At 41.7% G+C, this 23,788-nt stretch overlaps 1 protein-coding gene across 2 annotated transcripts in view; it reads right to left on the reverse strand.

The window, feature by feature from the left end:
• Window positions 1-23,788, reverse strand: part of PLD1 (phospholipase D1) — a 240,044-nt gene that overhangs the window by 102,518 nt on the left and 113,738 nt on the right. For both annotated transcript variants that reach the window (XM_073626226.1, XM_073626227.1), the window contains exons 11-14: window positions 15,562-15,645; window positions 4,722-4,803; window positions 4,286-4,396; window positions 1,023-1,226 (exon numbers count right to left, since the gene is read on the reverse strand). In XM_073626226.1, the coding sequence (XP_073482327.1) occupies window positions 1,023-1,226; window positions 4,286-4,396; window positions 4,722-4,803; window positions 15,562-15,645 (481 nt within the window). The remainder of the gene's footprint in view (window positions 1-1,022; window positions 1,227-4,285; window positions 4,397-4,721; window positions 4,804-15,561; window positions 15,646-23,788) is intronic.

Genomic DNA, 23,788 nt, shown 5'->3' on the forward strand with positions numbered 1-23,788 from the left:
CTGCTGGCATGGGGATGCACAGAACAACTGTGTATTACTGTGTGGGCGCACACTATAGTATGCCCTTGTGAACGCCTTATTCAGTCATCAAAAATCATTAAATATAATTAAAATTATTGGACGGTCTGCTCGGGGAAGCAAGGAACACCCATGCATCCCTGCGTGGGCAAACGCAGGCATACGCTATAGCTATAGTACACCAGTGTGAACAAGGCCTAATCCAAAACTTAAGACGATGGATGTTGCGGCTATATGGTAACCAAGACCACTGCTGATATTCCTGGCAAAGGTCTGTCAGAAAATCAATCTACCAGTCAGATTGCCATTTGATGGCAGATATAATGCTCTGACCTCCAAGTTAGGTAGCGGCCTAAAGTGTCTTCGAGTCAAACAAGCACACAATTCACTTCCAATCAGTTGCAAAAATAATAGAGATCAAAGGTAGTCATAAGCTACTGTAATTACCCTGATTTTGCATGACTGAAGTTATTCAGCACAAATCAGCTGTGCAACTTAGGCCTTGTGGTCGTGTACCAACATTTTTTTTTTCATTTAAGACTGCAAGCTAATATAGGATCTCAAGCTTTGAATTATTTAAGAAAACTGCACCATAACCTGAATAAAGTAAATCTTAAAGCGTTTTCAGAGCTGTCAGAGCTGCAGGCGCTCCATTTTCACTCGTCTTGCTTCTGGGTTTGCGGACTCCGGCTGTGTGACTGGCCGGAGCCGCGATGGCGTCACTCCCACGTATGCACGCGGGAGCCGCTATTTACGGCACAGGGCTCTGAAGGAATGGCACAGGTGGCCATTCCTTCAGAGCGCATGCGGCAGTGATGTTACTGGCTGCACATACAGTAATTCTCTCCTAAACAATGCCCGTTTAGGAGATATTTACACTACCTATAGGTAAGCCTTATTATAGGCTTACCTATAGGTAAAAGTTAGTGATGGAAGTTTACTTCCACTTTAAGTATCACAGACCTACTGTACTGACAGCGGTGCGTGCTGCCTAAAATACTAACCATATTTATGGCATTAGTTGACTGTGCCCCTATAATTCTCTTGACGCTGCCCACATCTGTGAGTCTGTGCTCATCATCGTCCCATCGTCCATATGCCAGGTCAATTCCTCCCACAAAAGCCACAGACTGGTCAATCACAACTATTTTTTCATGGTGAGCCCACAAGTAGACAGACGATGACATGTGATCTGGATGTCTCATCACCTGTACAAAAACAAACTTATTGTGAGAAGTTCAAGTTTAATGAGCCTCTAAAATATGTAGGGCAATGGGGAAATTGCATAAAACAATGAATTGTCGATGTTGAGACATTAAAACAGCATTATATGTGATAGACAAATGGATGTTGATTTACTAAAACTGGAGTGCGCAAAATCTGGTGCAGATGTGCATGGGAGCCAATCAGCTTCTAACTTCAGCTTGTTCAATTAAGCTTTGACAAAAAACGTGGAAGTCGATTTGGTTTCTATGCAGAGCTGCACCAGATTTTGCACTCTCCAGTCCTGTTCAGGGATGGTTGTTACAGTTGGACATAGATGGCCGCTTTCACACCTTGTGAACTAGTTATTCTCTTTGTCCAAAACAAGCACCTTACATTGACAATTTACAGTCAGCCATGTAAATTGAGGAATATCTCTGCAGACTTTGACACCACAGATTGTGAGAATATAGTGGCAACACATTTTTCACACTTCCCATCCTGTTCTTGGACAACCAGTGTCTACACATTCCATGGTTAGTGGATTAGGGTATCTGCACTACCTGGGTGCATATAAACACTAGGATCTTCCTGGCACTGGCATTCATGGGAACTGAAAAACTGCCTTGTAGAAGTGTTGAAACATCGATGTTACAGAACAAGGCATGCTAAATGTGACTTACTACTACTAGCAACATAACAAATTTGATAGCTACAAAAACCATTTTGGAATCTATGGTTTTAAAACATTTCACCTCTATTTCCATCTGCAGTCAGCTATGAAAACATCAAAAAAATATTTTTTGGAAACAGTACAGATGCACACAGTGAGCTTTTTTAATCTTTGGCACGATACTTTTCAAGGGTGCTTTCACATCTACAAGGCTGTGGGGGTATGCAATGATTTTGTTATTAGAAAACAGGGACTTCTGTGATTATAGTAGGAAGACCGTCACACTTGGCACTCAATTTTAGGAAGTGCACTAGGCTATTCTACAAGAACATGCAACAATTGGTGTACAAAACTCTCCTGGAAATGCAATTTCCTACTCATATAATTATCTTACTGCTTTTTTAACTTTTTCTCTATTTTTGAAACATTAGGACTGATCACCCAGGAAGTGGCTGCAGGATTGTAGGAAGTGATGAAAATCTATGAATGCACTTAAGTACAAATGACAGCAGACAGTGCTCCACAATGACATTTTATAAATCCCTTAAAATGTATGTAGCTGACTAGGTGAGGACTGGTATCTTTTATTAGTTACAGTGGAGTTATACTTTAGGTTGATAGGTGTAACATCTCTAAAAGAAAAAAAAATACAACAGTTCCCTCCAATGAAAATCTGTTGCAATCCTAAGCAATTTGTATTTCACAGAAAATGGATAAGCAGAGGAAATGTTTAGTGAAAACTGTATATCAATACAGCCAGCAGATCCAGAGACACTAGCAGCTAAAGTTACAGGCAAAGTTTGGCCTCTTTTGGAAAGGTTGAGCTTGGTTCAACTCTCTCCCACTTCCAAGCCTACAAATGTATCAGTGAAACTACCCATTACATTAAGTAACTATTAGGGAGAATTTAGAAAGAATTTGATGTTGTGACATGCAGTTTTTACAGAAGCCTTTTATTTTTAAACCTCTTAATTTGTAGTCTTTTATCACATGTTTAAAGAAGAACTATATTCAAAATGAAATAAAAATGTTTTGCCTAGAGTAAGGGAGGGATATGATCCTTTTTTTTCGCCATCTGTGTATCATTGCGGAGATTTCCCTTCACTTTCTGTCCTATAGCCAAACAGGAAGTGAGAGGAAATCCCTGCACATTAAGGCAACCCCCAAGCCACCAGAACTAGTGTCCCCATTGGAAGATTTCCCCCTATTACTTTTCTGGGGAAAAACAAAAATTTAGGATTTTCTTTTGCTTTCATCTTTAATAATAATGGTAAACAGGACAAATAGAGAGGGTGAATCTCCCTAACGGGGGCACAGACAGCATTTAAAACTGACAAGTGTTCTAATCTGTCTCCACTCTATCCAAAACTAAAAAAATAGGTTTTGTCATCAGTTATACTTTAAATTTGAATCGCCGAAGCTCGTGACGGGCATACTGTAAATCTTTCTCTCTTCTGCTGCTCGTGCCTACAAATGCTGCTCTGATCCTAAGAAACCTTTATATAAAGTCCACTGGTAAATCGATACTTCTGAGTGCGCCAATCGCCTGGGTCTCACCCAGCAGTAACTGGTTCCTCTTGCTAATCTAAAGGACTCAGTAGTGATGTCAAATCAGCCATAGGAACCAGTGTAACCTGGAGGGAAGGTATTTGTTTCCCAGCCATAGGAACCAGTGTGATCAGCTAGGTATTTTGGTTTCCCAAAGAAATTTTAGGGACAATTTCTCATGAGTGCAGTGGTGTTTGGCAGAGTGGACGGCAGGAAAGACAAGTGTGCACACACTCATCGTTTACAGGTATGCCTTCCCTGAGACACATTTGTATAGCGACAGTAGTGTGTCTATTTTAAAACATACTTCACACCCGACAGAGCAAAATAAAATTTGGTGTCCTAACTTACATGCCTAGTATTAGATACAAATCTAACAATTTGTAGACGTGCTATAGTATTTAGAATTGGGTAAAGATAAGTTTAGGGGGGGAACAGTATATTAAATTAAACAACATCTAGTTGTGAAAATATGGTACTTTTATAGGCTTGGCTATTCAGACTCCACCTGGTAGATACAAGACAATGGGGTTGATTTACTAAAACTGGAGAGTGCAAATTCTGGTGCAGCACTGAATAGAAACCAATCAGCTTCCAGGTTTATTATCAGAGCTTAATTGAACAAGCTTAAATTAGAAGCAGATTGCCTACCATGCACAGCTGCACCAGATTTTGCACTCTCCAGTTTTAATAAATCAATCCCAATGCCTTAATACACTGACCTTGCTTGAACTCACATTCTAAACTTTTCGGTTATGTATATACTATTGCAAAAAACAAAGAATAATTCAAAAAACAATTAAAAAGAAAATAATTTAAAGTAAAAAATGATGTCCACCATACCTTAATATTTGGATGTGCACGCATGAGAGTCCTCTTGCTGTATTCACTGTTTATACCCAAAGCCAATTCTACTTCCTTGTACAGCATAATAAAGATCTTGACTCCTTGTTGCTGTAAAAACACAGACATGTAGCGATACCAACATAGCTTTCCCTTAAGCTTTCTATTATAGTGTATACAGCAATAAACATTTTATTGATTACAACATACAGTATGTTTTTTCCAGGTTGGTTGCAAAAGTGGAAGTTTATCAAGTATTTCAACAACAAACCAATATTTTAAACTTCCCTTGCACTCTTAAAGGAATTAGACAAAATAATGAAAAAACAAAAAAAACAAAACAATAAATAACAGCATCCTCACTACACAGTTTAGAAGTTGTGGCAGTAAATGCCCATGGTACAACATGTACTAAATTTAACTACACATAACTTACAGCTTTTCGCTTTAGGATACAATCTAGTCTCCATCGATTTCCTTCCACCACTGGTCGCTTGAGGAATATCTCTGGACTTAACCTTCAAAGAAAGCAGAAACTGGTATAGAATATTATATATATATATATATACACACACACACACACACACACACACACACACACACACACACACACACACACATATATACACACACATACGTGCTAATCTTATAAAAAGTAACAGAATTTAAATGTATACTCTAACACGTGCAAGGAACAGTTCTGATATTTTACTAAAATGAGTTAATGTTCTGCATTTTGGAAGAGCATCTTCCATGAGGGTTAATGGTATCAACATAATTTTAAAAAGCAGGCAATGAAAATGAACTTTAAAAAAAAAAAAAAAAAAAGCCTTTCCTTCTTTAAGCTGGCCGCTCAGCTGTCGGCTAATTGCCAGATCCTATCTCTCCACAGTTAGGCCTCTTTCACACTGGGGCGGTTTGCAGGCGTTATTGCGCTAAAAATAGCACCTGCAAACCGACCTAAAACTGCAGCTACTGTTTCTCCAGTGTGAAAGCCCGAGGGCTTTCACACTGGAGCGGTGCGCTGGCAGGAGAGAAAAAAACTCCTGCAAACAGCATCTTTGGAGCGGTGAAGGAGCGGTGTATTCACTGCTCCTGCCCATTGAAATCAATGGGGCAGCGCGGCTATACCGCGGGCATAGTGCCACTGTAGCGGCGCTATGCGAGCGGTTTTAACCCTTTTTCGGCCGCCAGCGGGGGTTAAAACCGCACCGCTAGTGGCCGAATACCGCCGCTAAAACGGCGATAAAAATAGCGCCGTTTTACCGCTGACACCCCCACCACCCAAGTGTGAAAGGGGCCTTACTCAGCTGTTGATAATATCCTGTTCATCAGTCCTGCCGACTTAAGCCTTCCAGCCCAGAGGATCTCTGCCTTTGCCTTAGTCAACATCACAGAGATGATCTCCTGTTAAAAGACTTGCTTGGCTGACATCCCTTCTGACTCCAGATCCTGCTTGCTGTTTTACTACACTCATCTCCAGCCCCCTGAAGTTTGGCTTGTCTGACTATGCGTTCTGGTTCCTGAACTCTGGCTATGTTTTGACTACGTTTGTTCTATTTACTTTTATTATTAAACAAGTGTGATTTAACTGTACTTCTGTCTCAGTCTGATTTCATGATTTCTGATAGAAACGTAACAAATGTAACAGACTTGCAAAAGCCTGGATACCCCAAGTCAATTGTATCTTTTCCTTTACAGGTAAAATGCGCTCACAATTTTAGACCTCTGAGCAAAACAAAATCAGTCATCATGAAATATAATCAGTGCAGTAGCCATCTGTTGCAGCTTATGGTGACCATGCATAGCCTAAGTGCCAGGCAAAACAGTCCATTTTGGACTCCCACTCCCCATACACAGTAAACATTCATTGTGTTCATCAACACAATCGCAGTTATGGTGTAAAAGGATTTTCATGGACTTTTTATGCCTTTTGATAACATTTTCAAAGATGTGGCGCCTGCAATTACCCAAGCCCATAGCTGCAAAAACTTACTAAAGGTTATAGTAAGTATTTCTCATTTCAAAAAAGATTTGAATGGCAATTAAAAGATTCTGACAATGATGTTGTTAAACTTCCTATAATCTGGAAAAAGACGATTGCAAGGCATGCTTTAATCTCTAAAATCACTGTCTATTAACTTCTGTGTGTTTTAAGGACAGGTGCTCTTTATGGGAAATTCTGCTTGGTTCTATGATATAAATGTCAATAAATCTCACTATTGTTGAGCTCCAGAGAGAGTGCCTTTGCTGAACTTCACATAAAGATACAGCTATTTTTTTAAAGGAAAATGGACTACTTCTAAAATCTATGCATTTTTAGATGTTCATTGACAAAAATAAAACAATTCCATCTGTTTGTGCATGTCATTACGATATAGTATAGTAAAAGTACAGTGCAAGCACCAACCATAGGAACATTGAATCCACAAAGACACACCCTGTAATTATTTTGTAGATAAATTCTTAGAAATATATTCAACATTGGTAGACACTGTTCATATAGCTGCAAAATTTATAGTGAAAAAGAACATCGGAGGAAAGAAGAATTATGGGGGCTACTAGGAATACTATGCATGATCATTTTGGGGACAGATATTATACTGTAATTGAGGATCTACATATTACAAATATAGTCCCGGTATACTGTAATATGAAACTGAAGAAGTAAACTTCCATGCGTGAGAAAATGGGTTTAGATTGACACTGGACCAATAAATTGATAAATGTTTAAATCTGATTGGGTCAATTAGCACTATTTCACATGAATCCAAAGAGAAAAAGTGCTGTGCCTAGCATGAAACAAGTCAGAGTAGAACTTGTTCCTGATGGCTATTTTATTAAAGGAAAACTATTTTATATTTCAATGTGGTATTCTTGTTGTGGATAGGATTGCTTCAGTGAACACAAGCCAAGCCAGCACCTGAGACATGATTGTGAAGCCCGATATCGCCTGGAGCAGAATGTAAAATATCTGACATTATGGAAAAGAATTAGAATGGTAGGGAGTACTGACCCACAAGTCTTTGTTCATGTCTACACTAGTCTCTTAGATTAAAGGAGCAGGGCCCTCTGATTCCTACTGTATTAAAGTGTATTGTATTTGTACTGTCTACCCTCAAGTTGTAAAACGCTACGTAAACTGTTGGCGCCATATAAATCCTGTATAATAATAATAAATAGTACTAAGAAGCTTCCTGAATAAAAAACAAAATGTGACCTGACAAACTGATGTTTAATTAGATTTCAAATATTTCCAAAAGAAACAGCAGTGACAAATTATGTGTTTTGTCTGTGTGCCATCTGGGCATGATACATTGTGTGGGTATATGAGAATAATCAAGGGAAAAAAGTGGGGATTTGGAAAATGGATCTAGCTGAAAAATGTGAAGCAGCATATGGTAAAAACTCAACTTTTAAAGTGGACCTACAAATAGAACAAGGTTTTTCACTTTGCACCAGATATACAGTGCATCTGGAAAGTATTCACAGCGCTTCACTTTTTATACATTTTGTTATGTTACAAACAGGCCTTTTCTAAAATGGAATAAATTCATTATTTTCTTCAAAATTCTACAAACAATACCCCATAATGACCATGTGAAAGAAGTTTGTTTTAAATTTATTTTTAAAAAAAGAACAAAAAAAAAAAATCACATGTACACAAGTATTCATAGCCTTTTCCATGACACTCAAAATTGAGCTCAGGTGCATCCTGTTTCCACTGATCATCCTTGGAATGTTTCTACAACTTGATCAGAGTCCACCTGTGGTAAATTCATTTGATTGGACATGATTTGAAAAGGCACACACCTGTCTATATAAGGCCCCACAGTTAACAGTGCATGTCAGAGCACAAACCAAGCCATGAAGTCCAAGGAATTATCTGTAGACCTCCGAGACAGGATTGTATCGAGTCACAGATCTGGAGAAATGTACAGAAAAATTTCTGCAGCATTGAAGGTCCCAATGAGCACAGTGGCCTTCATTATCCGGGAATGGAAGACGTTTGGAACCACCAGGCCTCAAATTTACAAGCGTAAAGTAAATGGTCCATCCTCCCAATAGTTAGGGTCTCAAATTCTGAACCCCTAGGGCCCAAGGCTCCTTATGGGGACAGGGCACTCTACGGGCTACCTAGGCCAAAACCAGGTGGACCCCACTCCTTAAGGACCTGCCAAAGCTGATCCTATTTGGTGAGGGCACTCCGAAAGAAGGACCCGAAGGCCACATATCCTCTTCCCAACATCAGGGCAGACGCCAATAATCTGCACCCTCAGCCCTGTGCAAAAAAACAAAAAACAAAACACATGTGCAGTGCTAGTGCCCATGATAAACAAGAAGATTAATAAAAACTGCCAAGTGCAAAACACAAGGCAGGCCTTTCGACCAGTGTAAATATTTCCTCTGGACTAGCCATAAGGCCTGTCCAAGAGGCACGTGCAAGAGACGCAAAAAGTGACGTGGCCAAGTGCCAGTGGAACTTAGTGAGGTCCCCAAGTGTTTTTCTGGCACCCCTGGGACACCACTTCCAGAGGGCACATCCCTGGGTGCTATTTATGCCTCCCAGCCCCTGGCCAAATGCAGCCCCATTCCTACCATAAAAGGCATTAGCACTTAGGGAGAATCCTTTCACCTGCTGGGAGGGGGTGGGGTAGAGAATTTATTGTGGGTAGACAGAAAAATGATTTGCCTGTTCTGTACCACGCAATACCACTCTGACAACGGTCTTTCCCTGGCACAAGAGAAGGGGGGGGGGGGGCATTTAGTGCAGGCTCAAAAAAAAAAAAAATTAACCAACTCTCTAAAAACTCAAGACCACTCTGACAGCTGTCAGGCAGGCAAGTTGCAGCTGGTCTTTGGGAAACACTTTTGTAGGGAATCATAGGAAGCTGTTGTAAAAGGTAGTTTTGCATTGTAAAAGTAGTGGTGACATGTTGTGACACTGTGCTGCACATGGCCTGTACAGAGTTGTGAGAGGGACCCAACAGGTCCAACCACTGAAGGCTACCTGCAGAAAAATACAGGAGGGGCGAATACAAAACCAGTCATGCTTCACAAGAAGAGATAGCAGTACTGACTGGTCTCTGATTCAAGAAGCTCTTGCCCAAAGCAACCATTTTACACTGAAAGGATCAGAAAAAAATACACAAAGCACACCAAGTAAAATAAAAATAAGATTCAAGTAAAAATACACATTTCTCTTGTATTGAGCCAATATTTGCTTATCCTGGAGTTCAGCTTTCAGCTTTGCTCCTTTATAATATGCATGTTTCTATGGCAGTGCCAAGAGTTCAGGTTGCATAACAGTACGTTGTAACTGGCAATGAAATGCTTCTGACAAGGCTGTAAAATTAGCTGCAGGGGAAAGAAGCTAGAAACAAAGTGACAAGTCTTACATGATTTTCTCTTAACTAGGTTTCTCTGCAACCCCTGCTTCAAGAAAACAAATCTTTCAGACCTGCCTCTCCATCTAATTCATCAGTACTGGCAGTATGCAAATGTGATAAAGGTGGCACTATAATATAGGACAGCGTTCAAATTTCTCACTTCAAGTCATTAAACCTGTCACTAAACCTATATCCACTACAACTGATCGATCATTTTTAAATGTAGCTGCTATATTTATTAGAGGACATGATATAAGGAGAAAAATAAAAGTTTACTTCAGGTCATAGGACTCACTGAAGACCCTGGCACATGGAGTCTACATTTACTAGAGTCAGACTGGGCAGTTGCCAAGGGCTGCCATTTTATGTCATGCTTCTAGGAAGTGTGTGGGGAAGAGATGCTATCTACTCCAAAATGTGGGAAGGGAATATTAGCATTTGTTCACACGCTAGACAAAATAATTTGCATTTTCATATTGTAGAGATGAAGATGCCTTTTCAAAGTCTACCAGTTTCCTTAACCACTTGCCGACCGTCACACGACGATGTACGTCCAAACTTTGAAGGGGTATATCGTTGTTATGGCATCAGCTAGCTGCCATAACCCTGGTATCCCCGTTTTCATGTGGCGGCCGGCTTTCAGATAAAAGTGATCCCTGCGGCGGAACGCCGCGAGATCACTTTTATCGGTGGCGGGAGAGGGCCCCCCGCAGCGATCCGGTGCCCTCCGCCGCTTACCGGAGCCGTCGGTAGTGGCGGAGGTGATCGCATCCTTCTCCGTGCTGTGCCTGGAGACGAGTGAGGCTAAGATGGCGCCCACTCGTCTTCATGACACTGCTGAGCGGAAGCGACGTCAAAACGTCACTTCCGCCCACGCCTCTTAAAGGCACATTTTTTCAAATGTCATTTTTTTAAATTACTTTTTTTTTTTTTTTTTTTATTATTGCATTTTAGTGTAAATATGAGATCTGAGGTCTTTTTGACCCCAGATATCATATTTAAAAGGTCCTGTCATGCTTTTTTCTATTACAAGGGATGTTTACATTCCTTGTAATAGGAATAAAAGTGACACTTTTTTTTTTTTTTTTAAAACAGTGTAAAAAAAATAAAATGTAAAATAATAAAATTTAAAAAAAAAAAAAAACCCCGTCCCGATGAGCTCGCGCAGAAGCGCCCGCATTTGAAAACGATGGTCAAACCACACATGTGAGGTATCGCCGCGATCGGTAGAGCGAGAGCAATAATTCTAGCCCTAGACCTCCTCTGTACCGCAAAATATGCAACCTGTAGAATTTTTTAAACGTTGCCTATGGAGATTTTTGAAGGTAAATGTTTGACGACATTCCACGAGCGGGCGCAATTTTGAAGCGTGACATGTTGTTTATCAATTTACTTGGCGTAACATTATATTTCACAATATAAAAAAAAAAAATTGGGCTAACTTTACTGTTGTCTTATTTTTTTATTCAAAAAAGTGAATTTTTTCCAAAAAAAGTGCGCTTTTAAGACCGCTGCGCAAATACGGTGCAAAAAAAAGTATTGCAACGACCGCCATTTTATTCTGTAGGGTGTTAGAAGAAAAAACATATATAATGTTTGGGGGTTCTAAGTAATTTTCTCGCAAAAAAACCTGTTTTAAACATGTAAACGCCTAAAATCCAAAACGAGGCTAGTCCTTAAGTGGTTAACCACTTCAATACTGGGCATTTTCACCCCCTTCCTGCCCAGGCCAATTTCCAGCTTTCAGTGCTGTCACGCTTTGAATGACAATTGCGCGGTCATACAACACTGTACCCATATGACATTTTCATCATTTTTTTCCCACAAATAGAGCTTTCTTTTGGTGGTATTTGATCACCTCTGTGGCTTTTTTTTTTTTTTTGTGCTATAAACAAAAAAAAAGACTGACAATTTTGAAAAACACAATATTTTTTACTATAATAAATTTCCCAATTTTTTGTTTTTTTAAAAGAAAACTTTTTTTCCCTCACCAGAGTGACGCGGCAGCGCATGCACGCCCCCTCTAGTGGCCGGGAAGCCGGGGACGTTATATGACGGCCACCCAGGATAAGAGAGACACCTTGCGGCCGTTATTTGACTACATGCAGGATGGGAACAGGTTAAATACTTTTTAACATTTTGGCCTCATGCACACGTGGCATAAGCTGTAGAATGAGTTTTGCAGCGTTTTTACATTCTTTTTACGGTAGCTTTTTTTTAGTGTTTTCGTTTTTTAGCATTTCTTTTAGCAAAACTATACTCCCACAAAAGCTTATGGCTCAAAAACGCTCATAACGTTTTTCAGAGTTAGAGTGTGTTTACAGCTGAAAAACTCCTCTTCAAACCCACTAGTTCTGTGTTTTTTTCCCAGCCATAAAACGCCCCCACCAAAAACCGCTGGTAAAAGACTGTGTGTGCATGGACTCATAGGATAACATGCTGGGGAGTTTACTGGCTGCAAAAAAAAAAGTCTGAAGCCAAAAACAGCAGCTGTAAAAACGTCCAGTCTGCATGAGGTCTCTAAGTACAGAAATGCCTTAATATTTAAGTTATCTTTTGAGATTATAGATATAAATTAGGTTCAATGGAAGGACTTCAATGCTTGATTATCTGTATTAATAAAAAGTAAACATGCAACCACTGCTGAACTCTCTCCTTTTGAAAAGGGCCTAAAATTGTACACCATCCAAGAACTAGCATACAGATTTATTCCTAGTCAATGACTCACAAAGTATTGAGGGAAAAGAAAAGACAAGATATATTTTCAGAATCACATCTACAATGGCAGCTTCTGTACCTCTCTCGGTGCAATTTATTAGACCCCGATGCCTCTTATGCCTGCATTGCATTCAGAACAGAGACACAAGAATCTGATCAGCATCTAACCTGGCTGCTGTGTCAGGATTCTAACAGATCTTACCCAAAAGTGCTCAGAGCTAAGTAGTTAACGTAGAACTATGGGCAAAACTTTTTTTTTCCCCATTTTGGATAGAGTAAGGGAAGAATATAACCCATCAGTTTTTGGTTTTTTTTCGCCTTCTGTTTCACTGCGAAGATTTCACTTCCTGCCCCATAGCCAAACAGGAAGTGAGAGGAAATCTCAGCAAATAAGGGAATTTCTTGGGGACCCCCAGGTCACCAGAGCTTGTTTCCCTCTATTACTTCTCTGGGGACAACATAAAATTTGGGATTTTATTTTACTTTCAATGAGAACAGTAAACGTGACAAATGGAGACAGTGACTCTCCTTAACGGGAGCACAGACAGCAATAAAAACTGACAGGTGTTCCATTCCCTCTCGTTATCCAAAACCAAAAAAAGTTTTGCCTTGCGGCCCCTTTCACACGGGGCTGTCCGTTTTCACTACTCCGCTTGCTCAGCAGGGATCGCTCCGTGCAGGGACGGACCTGTCAGAGTCCGCTTTCCCCTATGGGGGGGGGGGGGGGGGATCAGATGATTACGGACCGCCTGTCCGTTGTCATCCGATCCACCAGACTGCTGGAAAATAGGACATCCACCCGTCTGAATTTTGCGTTGCGGATCGGATTGGACATGTCACCGCTGACATCCGACGCTCCATAGAGCTGTATGGAGCGACCGTTCAGATCCGCCTGAAAAAACTGACAGGCGGATCTGAACGGTCCGCATGTGTGAAAGGGGCCTTAGTTGTACTTCAATCACATTACTTTTTCAGCACTAGCCTATCTGGCACACTTCACTCCTGCATACCCCATGCCAAAAAGTATGCAAACAACCTCAATAAATGTCCTTGTTCCATTTGCTTGTGTACAGCTCTCCTACTTTGTCACACACATCTCAATGTAAAGTGGTGCACATAAATGTTGGTTTTCAGGAAAGGAGTATAAAAGACACTTAAGTCCACTTACATATTTACTAAAATCTATCAGTATTCTGAAACCCCTGTGCACAGAAGTGCTCAGACTTGAAGAGCAAGAATCAGCATTCTGGACAATAGAATAAGAGCTCCTATGGTAGTTAAGAGGGCTTTATACTCTACTCAGCCAGTTGGCTTAAACTCATCCTAAAATGTTCCAGGGGTAGACATTAACCACCTCCCACCCAGACTATTATAATAATATGGCCAGGTGGGAGCACTCTTATCCTGAGTAGACGTCATATGACACCCTGGGGGCTGCGCAGTGGCATAATCTGTGAGCTGCTGTGTCCTCCGGACACAGTTGAACACAGAACATGATGCCAGGCTGGGCCTGATACCATGTGACCGTTGACCAATTATTGCGATCATGAGTCAATTGTACATAATGGCTTTCATTCATAGCCATTCATTGTGTACTATTGTGATCTCTGTGATTGGTCACAATGATCACATTGTACAGGGCCAATCACAGCATGCCATAGCGGTGGCCAATCACAGCTAACTTAACAATACACAATGGCACATGAATGGATGCCATTCCCAAAGTAAAAATTATTGTTTATACAGTAATAATCACTGTAATAAGCAATCAGTGTAACAAAAATCCTGATCACTTCCCCAGAGCAGTACAGTATCACTATGGTGACACTGTACTGCTCTGCTGACTGTTAAAAAAAAAAAAAAAAAGTAAGAACAGAAAAAAAATAAATTTTTTTTATAGTTTTTTTTTTTTTTTTTACACACATACTGTCACTAGTCAGCGTCCTTGATCACTGCCATGTCAGTCATATGATGACACTATATTGCTCTGGTGACAGTATGTACATAGAAAAAAAACACAATTAAAATTACGGGTGGAAAAACAGCAATACACAGATCTTCCCTGTGAATGGCTGTGCAAGGGGGTGTGTCTGCACAATTCTGATCCCTGGAGGACAGGCAGGCTGTTCTAGTACAGCCAGAAAACTGACCATACTGGGAAGGATGTGCTCTCATGCCTAGCGTGGTCATTTTGAAAAAGGAAAGCACCCCCTGTGTCAGAAATTTTTTTCACCTTAATGCATCCTAGGGTTGAGGGTTTACAACCCCTTTAAAGTGGAGTTCCACCCAAAAATGAAACTTCCACTTTTTGGAATCCTCCCCCCCTCCGGTGTCACATTTGGCACCTTTCGGGGGGAGGAGGGAGCAGATACCTGTCTAATACAGGTATTGGTTCCCACTTCCTGGCATAGATCACTGCGGAGCTTGCGGTGACCTACGCCACTTCCGGCGCCTACGCTCTCCTCCACCGCTGTGTTCTGTGAGACACAGAACACAGCAGGGACCCGAGAGGACGCGCATCGCGACTCGTGCATGCGCAGTAGGGAACCAGGAAGTGAAGCCGCACGAGAGCCGAAGGACGGATCGGCTTCGGCTGCCGACACCGCGTGCTCCCTGGACAGGTAAGTGTCCATATATTAAAAGTCAGCAGCTGCAGTATTTGTAGCTGCTGGCTTTTAATATTTTTTTTTCATCAAACCTCTGCTTTAAGCTCTGAAGGCTGTTTGTGGTAACGGAACATCCTTGTGATTCAATCTGCACAGGTGGTCCGAGCATACAACTGTTAGTTGTTTTTTAGCGCGTTTTAATTTTTATTGTGTGTCCAAGCCTGGGTATGCCCAATAAGCTCTGTAATGTATTGTACTTAACTTTGAAAAACTGCAATAAAAACAATTTTCAAAAAAAAAAAAACACAACAAAAGCAGCACAATCCAGACCTTCCCATGCATAAATAAGTATTTTTCCAACCTATCCTGTGTATGGTGATGCCTTAACACAAAATAAGCAGGGAAGAAAAACTTTGCTTTTATTTTAAACAATGCAGTCAAAACCATTTCCACACGGTTTATCCTGAGAAGGGAAATTGACAAATGGTGTTTATTTTTATAAAATAAAGAAAATAAAAAAACAAAAAAACAAAAAAAAAAAAAAAAAAAACACAGTAATTACCACCAATCTGTAATGAAAATTTCCTCTTTCGCTGCTTCCATAGCATCTGCCACATCATTAAAATACCCCTTCGCGTTGACATACCTAGCATATAAACAGGTAAAAAAAAGTTACATTAGATCACACTCCTCACTCCACATGGAATAAACACTAATCTCCAGAACAAGCCAGGCATTTGTGAACCTCTGCTCTATAATGGAGGCACCTTGTGACTCTGCAATAAAAGGGGTCATTTCTTCCTGCCGATAAAAAATGTAGCAATAAGAATGCAAATTGTGGCTATAACTTTTGCTGAAATAGCCTGTTACAAGCAATGTCATTTAAAGAGGATTAATTATTTGCCACATTCCAGGTGAAGTGAAGCCAACAAATAAAAAAAAAAAAAAAAAAAAAAAGTTGGTTTCATCACAAATGTCTTTCAGTGATAAACTGTGAAGGCAAGAATATTAGTATTAATTTAATGCCATATTATACGCAGCAATTAACTTTGTTGGAATCAATTTGAACTGTACTCGTAATTATAAAATGAAAAAAGCCTCACACACAAGCTAAACAAAATTGTATTAAACAATGGTCGTATTGCCCTGTGCTCCAAGGTATTTTAAAAGGGACATTCAACGTTTGGTAAGACATGTTAGCACATGCTTCTAATGCCGCATACACACGACCGGACTTTCCTGGCAGAAAATGTCCGACGGAATCATTTCATCGGATATTCCGATCGTGTGTGGGCTACATCGGACTTCTTCCTTCGAAAATTCTGACGGACCTAGGAATAGAACATGTTTTAAATCTTTCCGACGGAATCAATTCCTATCGGGAAAACCGTTCGTCTGTATGCTATTCCGATGGACCAAAAACGACGCAAGGGCAGCTATTGGCTACTGGCTATGGAACTTCCTTCTTCTAGTCCCGTCGTACGTGCTGTACATCACCGTGTTCTAAACGATCGGACTTTGGTGTGATCGTGTGTACGCAAGTCCGTTTCAGCGGAACTCCGTCAGAAAAACTGTCAGAGTTTATTCTGACAGAAAAAACGGTCGTGTGTACGTGGCATAACACCTGAGTGAACCTTGGTGGGAAATGTTTTGCCCCTCCCAGTTGTCACATGCTGCAGTAGTTCTCAAAATTCCATTTGGAATTGTTTTTAGTTTTACATTATGAAAAATACTGCAGACAGAATACAACTCCTGCTACAGCAGAATGAGTGAGTCTTTTACAGCAACCAGCTGTCAGGATACAATAGCCAGCATTGCAGATTCATCCACCCATGTTGTATAGCATGGATTAAAGCAATAGATAGATACGATAGATAGATAGATACGATAGATAGATACGATAGATAGATACGATAGATAGATACATAGATAGATAGATGCATACATTTCTTTACCATACATCACGGGACACAGAGCAGCCATTACTATCTGGGTTATACGCCACCTACTGGTGAATGGACACTGACAGATTAAAACAAGAAGCCCTTCCCTATATAACCCCTCCTACACAGGAAGTATCTCAGTTTTTTCGCCAGTGTCTGTAAGGTGGTGGTCACTGATGTGATACATGTGCTCTTGGAGCATACGTGGAGGTCTAGAACAGTTCTATTAAGAATCATGGACTTCAATCAAATCCATTTGAAAAAGCTGTCAGCCAAAATGGATGGTACCCGAGCCTTATTGGAAGGAGAGAAGATTCCTCAATGTTTGCCTGTAGTGCAGCCTTATGGCGCTGGACCCTGCATAATGGAACCCTGTGCAGTGTTTGTTCTGACCAAGGTGCTGATGGGTGAAGGTTGGACTTCTGTTATGTTCAGAGCCCGGCAGCAAGTCAAGTCTGCATTTTTTTTTTTTTACATTGAGACATAAGAGCAGCCCATGGCTACTAATGAAGTGTGAGATACGTGTAGCCAGACAAGCCATGATTATATACTGCATACTTGCCGCTTAATCCGGGGGGCCTGTACAACTGTAAGTCGATACACCCCTATACAGGTATCATTGCACTGTAAGGTGTTGTGTCTCCAGAATAATGTGCATCTGGTCTGCAGGAGCTTACTTTTAGGCTGTTCTGAAGCAGAAAAAGGCTGCATGGGATGCTTATGTGCTTGGCTAATCTTGCAAAACTAGCATGGGGCCAAGTGCAGTTGGGCAGGTGCAGTATAGTATACATGCTTGCAAACTTGTTGCTTAAACGCATGTTTGAATAAACACTTGTTTTGCATAGATACATGTGGCATAAGTACATGTTTGAAAGAGCATGGACATCGTTGTGTCTCCAGAATAGCATGCATTTGGTCTGCAGGAGCTTAGTTTTAGGCTGGTAAAGCAGCATAGAGGCTGCATTGGATGCCTATGTGTGACAGACCTAGCCGGGAGAGAGACTTTTGGAGGGGACTGTATGCTAGCCTCTTGCCGATCGATCGTGGGCCCTGGCATTTGGGGGAACGGTGCTCTTTGTGAGCTGTATGCCTGGGGACCCTTGAGGTGGTATTACTGTGGATTCGGGTCCTGGTCCCCCAGGACAAACAGACTCTGGGGACCCTGGATTTGCCATATTGGAATAGTTACTGATTCATACCGCTGGGACTCCTACTGTTAAATGTTAAATGCTAATGTCATCAATTCCAGCTGTCTGTTGTCTGCTAAAATGTGTATTGTAAATAAGTCTCTAGTATGGGATCTAAGAGTCATTAGATCCCATTGTTGTTTGTGTTTAATTAACTCTGCTATTGTGATATTGTTGACTGGATTTTCTGAACTACAAGACGGCCAGTTTGGCCTAAAGGTCATGTCTGAGTCATCTAGGCTGTCTAAAGGGATTAGTTAATTAGCTCATGTTAATTAGGTTAATTAGGTTACAGCTGTATTGTTAGAGTAATATGAGTCGGAGGTATGCACCTCCACTTTTAGTGTATAAAAGAGCCTGTATATTGCAATAAAAGAGATTCCTGTTTGAACTTACATACAGCCTGCCTGGTGTTTGTTCTGAGCTATCACAACTGGGTTAGAACGGCACATAGCTGAAGTTCTAATCCCGAAGCATTGGATGACCGAACCATCAGACGTTGCAATCTGATTCAATAGCTGCAGAGGAGTGTCGGGAGAGTGGAACCGAGCGAGCAAGGGGCCCGTTACACTATGCAACAGGCTAATCGTGACTACAACTAGTATGGGCCCAGGTACAGCAAAGTATATATGTTTCATAATGCTTGCTTATTTGCATAGGCACATATTTGCATAGACACATTCTTGCTGGCTTGAATAACACAACCTTGCATAGGCAAATGTTTGCAGATGGCCCCCGCGCCCGACAATCACGCGGCACTATCTGCCCGGCATGCAGCTTCCCAAGGCTGGTTCGAGACGGCGCATTTGCGTGGACGCGTGTTGCGTAGACGCAGGTTGCGTAGACGCAGGTTTTCATAGGCACGTGTTGTATAGATGTGTGTGCATAAATGTATATGCATGTTGCATAGATATGTTTGCGGAATTGCATGTTTGCATAAAGACACGTTTGCATAGATACGTGTTGCATAATATATGTTGCATAAGCACATTTCATAAATGCATGCTTATTACGTAAATGCATGTTTCCGTGGGCACGTATTGCATAAATGCGTTTGCATAGACACACACTTTCGTGTTTTGCCTAAACACGTTTGCATATACACACATACTTACATGCTTCCATAAACGCATGCTTTCATAAATACATATTGCTTAAATGCAGGCTGGCATGTTTTCATTTGTACTGCATACGTACATGCTTAGTTTGAACTGCATACATATGTGCTTATTTGCCTAGGACTACATACATATGTGCTTATTTGCCTAGGACTACATACATATGTGCATATTTGCCTAGGGATACATACCAGGGTTGCCAACCGCCAGTAAATTTACTGACAGTTTGTAAAAATCTGTGATTGTTTTTACAACTGCCAGTAAATATCAGGGGCTGATAATTTCATGCTGTTGACTTTTTAAGTGTAAATCAAGCAAACTACTTTGTTATAGGTATTCTCAGTGTTTCCATATCATATGTATACTGTTCAAATATTCACTGTGTTAGTTTTCAATAGGAGTTCCGTAATTTCTCAGGTTGCCCATAAAAAATGTGCTCTGCCAGTAAATTTTCCATGTTTTGTCAGTAAAAAATGCTGCAGAAGGTTGGTAACTCTGATACATACATATGTGCTTATTTGCCTTGGGAAACATACATATGTGCTTATTTGCCATGAATGGCAAGAATACTTGTATACAAGCATGTTTGCATACCTAGGTGCCTACATAACGGCATACCTGGGTACCTGCATACTTGCATACCTAAGGGGTTGCATAGCAGTAAACCAACATTGTTTTAGGACTGCATCCTTGGAGGACTGTGTATTAGGTTGGCTAATATTGTTGCTACATTATTTACCTGTTATACCAGTTAAATAGTTCCAGAAAAGAGGCAGCCGGGGGGAGGCAGGTGCACCGCTCTCGGGTTCAGTGATCTGGCGATGTCCAAATCTCCTGATAGACAGTAGTGTCCGGTGCATCTGAGCCACTGTGGTGTTTGGCATTGCAGTGTTTCCTGACGCATTAATTTTTTTTGTCAGATAGACTATGGCCGCATCACCTTGCCTGATCTGTTGATCGAAGCCGAAGCAGGATCAAGCCTGGTTATTATATGAATGGGAGACTGCTCGGGAATACCAGATGCTGTAAAACTTTTCCCCACCTGGGGGAGGGAGGCATCTGAGGCTGCTGTGTTTTTAGAGTATTTCAGGCCAGAAGATCTTGGGGCAGTCTCTGAGGTGGTTTTGCTCCATCTTTAGCCGGCTGAAGCTTGGTAGGTTAGGTACGCCTCTTTGGGCCTTAAGGGTCTGCCACAGAGTCATCAGTATTTTGCCTTGCATTTGACTTTGAGCAGAGGTATGGGCTCATTATCAAAAAAAAAAAAAAAAAAACCCTCAACCGGTAGCAGCCCCAAAACCAACCTTGTTTACATAGGCATCTCCCCGTTCTACTTCTCTGTGAGACGATCGCCGGGAGACCGGCGGACATCGAGTCCACAGGAGCTATCACGGTGCACACAACGGGGGCGCACGCCGGCACAGCGGCAAATTCAAAGGGACGTGCAGCCCATTTGCCCAGCCGTGCCATTCTGCCAACGTATATGTGCATGCGGCGGTCGGCAAGCAGTTAATAGCCATTCAAACCCCTTTGTGTCAACTTGTGTGCATGTTATCAGGCCAAAATCACCAGGGTATGTAAACTTCTGGTCAGGGGCATTTGGGTAGTTTCTGTTGCCATTATGATTTAAAAAGAGTAACACAGTTGATTGATAATAAATGGCTTCAGCCAAACACTAGCCATGAGTGAATAAAAATGTTTTTGTTTTATCATTCATATTCTCTGAAAAATGGCAATTCAATCAATCAATTTTGTCAGGGTATGTAAACTTATGAGCACAACTGTATATCTACCACCAGGGCGGCACCAGGAGTCATGCGGCTCAGGAAGGTGAACCACATTCTGTCTGAGACAGTATGACAAGTGCTGTCTCTATCACTAGTACATATTCCAGGTATGGAATAATGGCAGGGGGAACTCTGCAGGTGTATCTACTAGATTCCAAGTTCTATAAGTGGGAACAGGTTGTGTCCGGGACTGACAATAGGGGCAGATGCACTGGTAACACCTTAGGGACCAGTTCTCCCTTATTGGACGCTTTCCCTCGGTTTCGACTTCTCCCACATCTTTTGCAAAGAATCCAGGAGGAGGAAACACGGTTAAAAGTGTAAGCCGAATTAGCCCAGGAGGGCTTGGTACACTGACAATAGCGAGTTTTGCGAGGGTCGCTCTTTGGTCACTCCCAGTCCAGCGGGACCTAATAGTCTTGAGTCCTGTATCTCAGCACTGTTGATCCCTGGAAGCCAGCTTCAGGGAACTTCAATTACAGGACTTGCAAATATTTTTTCCCTGGGGGAAGCCAGGTAGTGGCACCCACAGAAATATGTGGGTGGGAAATTTTCTTTTCTTTCTCCAATCAGTAGTGGAAAGAAGATTGGCCTTATGTACCGTTAAGGGTTACAGTTCGTCCCTATCCATTTTTTCCAGAGGCCATTGTTTCTCAATCCTTGGTTCATACTTCATACAGGGTGTAACGTAGATAGTCCCGCATGTCAGGCCACTCTTGTGTCCTTGGGACTAGAATTAGCTCTTGACTGTCTTTGCAAAGGTCATTTTTTTTTTTAACCACTTAAGGACCGAGCCTCTTTCTGAGATTTGTTGTTTACAAGTTAAAAACATTTTTTTTTCTAGAAAATTACTTAGAACCCCCCAAATGGTCTTACAAGCGCACTTTTTTGGGGGGGAAAAAAAACACACTTTTTTTTAATTTAAAAAAATAAGACAACAGTAAAGTTAGCCCAATTTTTTTTTTAGATTGTGAAAGATAACGTTACGCCGAGTAAATTGATATCTAGGAAGAGGACTTCCTTGGTTGCTATCACTTCACTAAGTAGAGTGTCAGAGCTGGGGGCTCTTTCATGCAAGGAGCCATTCTTGTTCTCGCATCAGGATAAGGTGAGGTTGCGTCCTTATCCATCTTTATTGCCTAGAGTGGTTTCTAGTTTTAACTTGAATCAGGACAGTGTCTTGCCTTTTACTTTTCTCCTAATCCAGTCGGTAGGAGAAAGATCGCTACATACTCTAGAGGTAGTTCAGGCGCTCAGAATCTACTTGAGTTGTCGGCCCAGGTCAGGAATCCTGGTTTGTGCTGCCAGAAGAGCCCAGGAAAGGCAGGCGGCATCCAGGTTGAATATTTAGCAGTGGATCTGCCAGTTTATCAATGATGCCTATGGTTTAAAGGGAAAATTTTTTTCTGGGGAGAGATTCTCTACCAGGTGTGAGGGAGTATCTTGGGCCATCAGATGTCAGTGGCCCAGATGTGCAAGACCACCGTTTGTGATTTACACATCCACAGGGTTTTTAACCAGGTGGATGTCAAGAACGTGGAGGATACTGCCTTTGGCCTCAGCGTATTACAAACAGTAATAGTGGCAGTTTCTGCAATGGTGTCTTCCTCCCCTCAAGGGAATAGCTTTGGGATAGTAATGGCTGCTCTGTGTCCCGTGATCTACGATAAAGAAAATAGGATTTTTCCTACAGCTTACCTGTAAAATCATTTTCTTGGAGTACATCACGGAACACAGAGGTCCCTCCCCTCTTGTCTGGGAAGTTTATTGCTTGCGAAAAAATGCAGGTACTTCCTGTGTAGCAGGGGTTATATAGGGAAGGACTTCTTGTTTGATTGATCTGCCAGTGTCCATTCACCAGTAGGTGGCGTATAACGCAGATAGTAATGGCTGCTCTGTGTTTCCCGTGATGTACTCCAAGTAAAGGATTTTACAGGCAAGCTGTAAGAAAAATCCAATTTTTTTTTTTTAAACAGTGTATGGTCAGGCTAACAGTACCCAAGCATGTATGAAATATATACTGTATATGCTCCTTAAAGATAAAGGCTATGCTGTGCCTGCTAATTTGCACCAATTTAAACCACACATAAATGAAAGAAGCACCACTCTCTTGACCTGCCCGTGTTGCTATGACTAAGCCCCGGTGGGTGGGGTGGTTTGGTGGAGACATGTAAGCTAAGGCCGCTCCTTACTTCTAAAGCAGCACAGGCCAATTGGGATAGCAGCGATTCTTTCATTTATGTGGGTTGCACTGTTACCGATACTAGGATTGGTGTCAATACTAAGCATTTGCATGAGTACCTGTACTCGTGCAAATGCTCCGATGCTTGACCCGATACCTGGGCAGTCAGGGGTGATTGGTGCTGCAGTGGAGGGGAGTTACAAGCACCGATTTCCCTGTATAGATTTCAATAAAGCAGCTGACAGCCGCATCTCCCCCCCCCCCCAACCCCCCCTTCGGCTTTCAGCTGCTTTATTGAAATCTATACAGGGAGATCGGTGCTAGTAACTGCCCCCACCGCCGCACCGATCATCCCTCACTGTCCACGGTGTCCTTCTCCGTGTCCTCTGTGTGCTCCTCTGGTCCCCCCCCCCCGCGCTTCTCCGGTCCTCCTCCAGTCCTCTTCCGTGTCCCCCCCCTGTCCTCCGGTCCCCCCCTGTCCTCCCCCTGTCCCGCATCTGTCAGGATGGAGAGCGGAGGAAGGAGCCGATAAATCTGTCATTTACCGGCTCCTTCCTTTTCAGAATGCACAGAGT

This window comes from Aquarana catesbeiana, linkage group LG04 (genome assembly GCF_042186555.1).
Source record: "Aquarana catesbeiana isolate 2022-GZ linkage group LG04, ASM4218655v1, whole genome shotgun sequence".
NCBI lineage: Eukaryota > Metazoa > Chordata > Amphibia > Anura > Ranidae > Aquarana > Aquarana catesbeiana.